Source organism: Silurus aristotelis (assembly GCF_946808225.1).
Source record: "Silurus aristotelis genome assembly, chromosome: 27".
Classification (NCBI taxonomy): Eukaryota; Metazoa; Chordata; class Actinopteri; order Siluriformes; family Siluridae; genus Silurus; species Silurus aristotelis.
In genome coordinates this window covers 16,940,013-16,947,512 of record NC_139600.1, presented here as the reverse complement: position 1 = coordinate 16,947,512, position 7,500 = coordinate 16,940,013, and the positions used below count along the sequence as shown (strand labels likewise).

General features: G+C 46.5%; 1 protein-coding gene across 5 annotated transcripts in view; it reads right to left on the bottom strand.

Moving 5' to 3' along the window:
• tmod1 (tropomodulin 1) overlaps window positions 1-7,500 on the bottom strand; it is a gene marked incomplete at its 3' end in the record, with an annotated part of 20,286 nt that overhangs the window by 10,268 nt on the left and 2,518 nt on the right. For all 5 annotated transcript variants that reach the window (XM_083533126.1, XM_083533124.1, XM_083533127.1 and 2 more), the window contains exons 2-4: window positions 6,869-7,107; window positions 4,732-4,888; window positions 4,400-4,519 (exon numbers count right to left, since the gene is read on the bottom strand). In XM_083533126.1, the coding sequence (XP_083389252.1) occupies window positions 4,400-4,519; window positions 4,732-4,888; window positions 6,869-6,988 (397 nt within the window). In that variant the 5' untranslated portion in view covers window positions 6,989-7,107. The remainder of the gene's footprint in view (window positions 1-4,399; window positions 4,520-4,731; window positions 4,889-6,868; window positions 7,108-7,500) is intronic.

Below are 7,500 nucleotides of genomic sequence, written 5' to 3'. Positions count from 1 at the left end.
GATGAGGAGGTGATGGGTAGGTATGGTTTTAAGGAGAGGAATGTGGAAGGGCAGATGGTGGTAGATTTTGCTAAAAGGATGGAAATGGCAGTGGTGAACACGTATTTTAAGAAGAAGGAGGATCACAGGGTGACGTATAAGAGTGGAGGAAGGTGCACACAGGTGGATTATCTTCTGTGTAGGAGATGCAACCTGAAGGAGATTGGAGACTGTAAGGTGTTGGCGGGGGACAGTGTAGCTAGACAGCATCGGATGATGGTCTGTAGGATGGTTTTGGAGGCGAAGAAGAAGAGGAGGAAAGTAAGGTTTGAAAGACGAATAAGATGGTGGAAACTGAAGGAGGAAGAGTGTAGTGTGAGGTGCAGGGAAGAGGTCAGACAGGGGCTTGGTGGTGGTGAAGAGGTGCTGGATGATTGGGCAACTACTGCAGGAGTGATGAGGGAGGCAGCTAGAAAAGTACTTGGTGTGACATCTGGAAATAGAAAGCAAGACAAGGAGACGTGGTGGTGGAATGAGGAAGTGCAGGAGAGCATTAGGGGAAAGAGGTTGGCAAAACAGAAGTGGGATCGACAGAGTGATGAGAAAAGTAGGCAGGAGTACAAGGAGATGCGGCAGCAGGTAAAGAGGGATGTGGCGAAAGCCAAGGAAAAGGCATATGAGGAGCTGTATAAGAGGTTGGACACTAAGGAAGGAGAAAAGGATTTATACCGATTGGCCAGGCAGAGGGACCGAGCTGGGAAGGATGTACTGCAAGTTAGAGCAATAAAGGATGGAGATGGAAATGTGTTGACTAGTGAGGAGAGTGTGTTGAGAAGATGGAGGGAGTATTTTGAGCAGCTGATGAATGAGGAAAATCAGAGAGAGAGAAGGTTGGAGGATGTGGAGTTGGTGAAGCAGGATGTAGATAGGATTATTAAGGAGGAAGTGAAAGCAGCGATTAAGAGGATGAAGAATGGAAAGTCGGTTGGACCAGATGACATACCGGTAGAAGCATGGAGATGTTTAGGAGAGATGGCAGTGGAGTTTTTAACCAGATTGTTTAACAGGATTCTGGAAGGGGAGAGGATGCCTGAGGAATGGAGAAGGAGTGTGCTGGTACCGATCTTTAAACATAAGGGAGATGTGCAGACCTGCAGTAACTACAGGGGAATTAAGTTGATCAGTCACACCATGAAGTTATGGGAAAGAGTAGTGGAAGCCAGGCTGAGAGAAGAGGTGACCATCTGTGAGTAACAGTATGGTTTCATGCCGAGGAAGAGCACCACAGACGCATTATTTGCTTTGAGGATGTTGATGGAGAAGTATAGAGAAGGACAGAAGGAATTGCATTGTGTATTTGTGGATTTAGAGAAAGCATACGACAGGGTGGAGAGAGGAGTTGTGGTATTGTATGAGGAAGTCAGGTGTGTCAGAGAAGTATGTGAGGGTGGTGCAGGACATGTATGAGGACAGTGTGACGGCAGTGAAGTGTGCAGTAGGTACGACAGTCTGGTTCAGGGTGAAGGTTGGACTGCATCAAGGATCGGCCCTGAGCCCTTTCCTGTTTGCAGTGGTGATGGACAGGTTGACGGACGAGGTCAGACAGGAGTCTCCCTGGACTATGATGTTTGCAGATGATATTGTGATTTGTGGTGAGAGTAGAGAGCAGGTTGAGAAGAGCCTGGAGAGGTGGAGATATGCGCTGGAGAGAAGGGGAATGAAAGTCAGTAGGAGTAAGACAGAGTACATGTGTGTGAATGAGAGGGAGAGCAGTGGAGTGATGCGGTTGCAGGAAGAAGAGATGGAGAAGGTGGAGGAGTTCAGGTACCTGGGGTCAACAGTGCAAAGTAATGGAGAGTGTGTTAGAGAAGTGAAGAAAAGAGTGCAGGCAGGGTGGAGTGGGTGGAGAAGAGTGATAGCAGGAGTGATTTGTGATAGAAGAGTATCTGTGAGAGTGAAAGGAAAAGTTTATAGGACTGTGGTGAGACCTGAGATGTTGTATGGTTTAGAAACAGTGGCATTGAGTAAAAGACAGGAGGTGGAGCTGGAGGTAGCAGAGCTGAAGATGTTGAGGTTTTCATTGGGAGTGACGAGGATGGACAAGATTAGAAATGAGTTTATTAGAGGGACAGCACATGTAGGATGTTTTGGTGACAAGGTGAGGGAGGCGAGATTGAGATGGTTTGGACATGTGCAGAGAAGGGACATGAATTATATTGGTAGAAAAATGCTGAAGATGGAGCCACCAGGTAGGAGGAAAAGAGGAAGGCCAAGGAGGAGGTTCATGGATGTGGTGAGGGAAGACATGCAGGTAGTTGGTGTGAAAGAGGCAGATGTAGAGGACAGTGGGGTATGGAGACGGATGATCCGCTGTGGCGACCCCTAATGGGAGCAGCCGAAAGAAGAAGAAGAAGAAGATTTTTATTATTTTGGTTCACAGTTAACATAAACTCAACAATTCAGTATCTCAACAGAGAAAACTTCCTAAGACCAATAAAAACATTTTGAGTGAATTGTTGGTCTTCTGGAAAGTCTGTTTATTTACTGTATCTGTACTCAATACTTGGTCACGGCTCCTTTTGCTTTAATTACTGCCTTGACTGGGCGTAGCATGGACAGATCAGTCTGTGGCATGGAGGAGATCAGTCTGTGGCATGGAGGAGATCAGACTGTGGCATGGAGGAGATCAGTCTGTGGCATGGAGGAGATCAGTCTGTGGCATGGAGGTGATCAGTCTGTGGCATGGAGGAGATCAGACTGTGGCATGGAGGTGATCAGTCTGTGGCATGGAGGAGATCAGACTGTGGCATGGAGGAGATCAGACTGTGGCATGGAGGAGATCAGACTGTGGCATGGAGGAGATCAGTCTGTGGCATGGAGGTGATCAGTCTGTGGCATGGAGGAGATCAGACTGTGGCATGGAGGAGATCAGACTGTGGCATGGAGGAGATCAGACTGTGGCATGGAGGTGATCAGTCTGTGGCATGGAGGAGATCAGACTGTGGCATGGAGGAGATCAGACTGTGGCATGGAGGAGATCAGACTGTGGCATGGAGGAGATCAGACTGTGGCATGAGTCAAAATCATCAAAATAAAAAGAAATAAATACTTGAGATAATTCAGTGTGTGTGTGTGTGTGTGTGTGTGTGTGTGATGAATCTTTATAATACACCAGTTTCTCTTTCTGTACTGAATCACTGAATAAATCACCTGTTTGATGAAATTCGACTTCATTGAGATGCTCCTGTATCTACACACAGGGAGTGTAACATGCAGGTTTAATGCAAATGTGCTGAACACAACCTTGTGAAAGCAAGTCCACAGCTTAGAACCGAGTGGAACGAGGGATGGAGAATGAAGGAGGAGTGATGAAGGTGACTGGAGAGGAGGAGGAGAAACACACACACACACACACACACACACACACAGTGAGAAGGTTACTGGAGGTCAGTGGTGTTTCGGATGAACAGGAGTGATGTTATAGGAGGAGGAGAAAGATCAGAATTATTAATACTTATTAGCAAACATTTTGTAACTATTTCTCTCAACACTTAAAGTAAAGGGCTGTCTGCCCTCTTCCACATACCCCCACTCATAGACACATACGATTGGCTACTGTCACTGTGATTGATTGGAGCAGAGACAAAGTAAGCCCCTCCCACTCAGATCAATCTCCCATGTTAAATAAGTTATATGTAAAATATTGTAATTTGTTTTATTACCCTAGGCATTAAATCTGCTTCTTCAAATTAGATCTGGAAGTGTGTTTTGGAATGCCCTCTTTTAATTAGCCAATTAAATCCCCCCCTGGGGCCATCTGCTATATGGTGCTGTGGTAATATGAAAAGGGGGCAGGGTAAGACAGGGTGGGGCAGGGTAAAACAGGGCAGAGCAGGTTGGGAACAGGGTGGGGCATGGTAAGACAGGGCGAAGCAGGTTGGGAACAGGGTAAGACAGGGTGGGGCAGGTTGGAAACAGGGTAAGACAGGGCAGGGCAGGTTGGGTGTAGGGTAAGACAGGGCGGGGCAGTTTGGGGGCAGAGTAAGACAGGGTGGGGCAGGGTAAGACAGGCCGAAGCAGGTTGGGGGCAGGGTAAGACAGGTTGGGAACAGGGTAAGACAGGGTGGGGCAGGTTGGGAACAGGGTAAGGCAGGGCAGGGCAGGTTGGGGGTAGGGTAAGACAGGGCGGGGCAGGGTAAGACAGGGCGGGGCAGTTTGGGGGCAGAGTAAGACAGGCTGGGGCAGGTTGGGAACAGGGTAAGACAGGGTGGGGCAGGTTAGGGGCAGGGAAAGACTGGGCAGGGCAGGGTAAGACAGGGTGGGGCAGTTTGGGGGCAGAGTAAGACAGGGCAGGGCAGGTTGGGGGCAGGGTATTTCAGAGAGGCGTATTGATGTATAGGGTGACCCCCACAACATGTACCTGCAATGTCACACAGTTCTGCATCTGTAGCATTGGCTAAAGCTTCCTCCAGCTCCGGCTCCAGTGTGACGTCTTCTAGATTCGGATTTACAACCTTCGTTTTTGGAACCCATGGCTTCCCTGCACACACACACACACACACACACACACACACACACACACACACACACACACACAATCGTAAAAACTACAGTACTCCCTTGATGATCCATCGGAGTTAAACTTTCGTCAGAATGTGTGTGTGTGTGTGTGTGTGTGTGTGTGTGTGTGTGTGTGTGTGTGTTTGTGTGTGTGTGTGTGGGTGTGGGTGTGGGTGTGTGTGTGTGTGTGACCTCTCTTCTCCCCAGTATAGGGCACCAGGTCATCTCTGTCTGGATGCTCCTTGGCCTGTTTCTCCAGGTGAGCCAGCAGGTTGTCTCTGTGAAACGTTCCAGTCGGAGCTTTTTTCGTCTGATCTCTTTGTCTCATCCCAGCCGGTAACAGAGCATTCTGTCAGCACGCGCACACACACATACACACATACACTTATTTAATACACAGTGTGCAGGTGTTTTTGCCGCCACGTTGACAACAAGTGCTTCTGGGAAACACTGGCAAGACTGTAAATCACACGTGATAAGAGTAATGAAGACGTGGTGTGTAAGTCGGGGTAATAATGAGCTGTTGATTTACAGATTCTCCAGAGGAACCACAAGAGGAACCACACCATCAACCTCTAACTTATCCACTTATAATCTGTACACAGCTATTAATAACCTTCTCTATGGCTGGACCCTAACACTGTCTCACACTCCTGAAGAGTGTGCGTGTGTGTGTGTGTGTGTGTGTGTGTGTGTGTGTGTGTGTGTGTGTGTGTGTGTGTGTGTGTAAGGAATGTGACGCTGGATGGACTGCAGAATCCACTGAACTTCAAACACGTCCTTATCTTAGGTTCCAGATGTTTATCTTTACGCTATTCTGTAAAATCCACTAGAAGAAAATACACTTACAGCCTCTACTCGTCCAATCACATCACATTCATCACCATCCAATCCAATCACATCACACTCATCACAATTCAATCACATCACACTCATCACCATCCAATCCAATCACATCACACTCATCACCATCCAATCCAATCACATCACACTCATCACCATTCAATCCAATTACATCACACTCATCACCATCCAATCACACTCATTACCATCCAATCTGTTACCGGCTGGGATGAGACATCACCATCCAATCCAATCACATCACACTCATCACCATCCAATCACATTACACTCATCACCATTCAATCACATCACATTCATCACCATCCAATCACATCACATTACATCACACTCATCACCATCCAATCACATCACACTCATCACCATTCAATCACATCACACTCATCACCATCCAATCCAATCACATCACACTCATCACCATCCAATCACATCACACTCATCACCATCCAATCCAATCACATCACATCACACTTATCACCATCCAATCACATCACACTCATCACCATTCAATCACATCACAACACACTCATCACCATCCAATCACATCACATCACACACATCACCATCCAATCACATCACACTCATCACCATCCAATCCAATCACATCACACTCATCACCATTCAATCACATCACATCACACTCATCACCATCCAATCACATCACACTCATCACCATCCAATCCAATTACATCACACTCATCACCATCCAATCCAATTACATCACACTCATCACCATCCAATCCAATCACAAAACACTCATCACCATCCAATCACATCACATTCATTACCATCCAATCACATTACACTCATCACAATCCAATCACATCACACTCATCACAATCCAATCCAATCCAATCCAATCACATCACACCCATCACCATCCAATCACATCACACCCATCACCATCCAATCACATCACACTCATCACCATCCAATCCAATCACATCACACCCATCACCATCCAATCACATCACACCCATCACCATCCAATCACATTACACTCATCACTATCCAATCCAATCAGATCACACCCATCACCATCCAATCACATCACACACATCACCATCCAATCCAATCACATCACCATCCAATCACATCACACTTATCACCATCCAATCACATCACACTCATCACCATCCAATCCAATCACATTACACTCATCACCATCCAATCCAATCACATTACACTCATCACCATCCAATCCAACCAGATCACACCCATCACCATCCAATCACATCACACGCATCACCATCCAATCCAATCACATCACACTCATCACCATCCGATCCAATCACATCACACTCATCACCATCCGATCTCATCACCATCCAATCATATCACACTCATTACCATCCAATCAGATCTCAATCCAGTAACTATTCAGCTTAACTACACAGTGGTGATATTTTCACGTTTCCATGGTGATAAATATTGTTATTATATAGTGTAAACAATAATCAGGACTTACATCAGGATCGAGCTCTTCAAGTTCATCCTCAAGTCTCCTGAGTTCTTCTTCACTGAGCTTCTGCAGGAGTTCATCCTCATCCACATCTCGATACTTCTCCATCTCCTTACGGTATGACATGGTGAGAGAGAAGTGGAGAACAGGTGGAGGACGAGTGAGGAACAGGTAGAGGGTGCGTGGAGGATGAGGAGAAGACCACAACCAGGACGAGACAAAACATCCGCCACAATCCTCAGGAACTGCACAAGAAAAATTAGCTTAAGAAGAGTGATACGATTGGTTCTAATTGTATTGTGGGTGGGGTTCCGGGAGCGTTACAGACCGGAACTGACATCTGATTGGTTACTGCAGCATTATGGGTGGAGCCTGTGGTGTGATTAGTTATAGTTTCCTTCCAGCAGAAAAGAAGTAAAATGTGGTGGCACTAAACACGTTAATATTGAATAAAATACAGCTTTATCCACACAGCCGAGGTTTCAGCCAATCAGAACGCAGCGTCACACCGATATTACAAACAAAAGCAGCTCTTTTCTGAAAGGTCACATTACATACAAAGACTTTGTTTCCCCGAGTGTGTCCTTTGTGAGTGAAGCCTCAAGAGCAGACTGGGAAAGAGTCATGGAAAGGACACA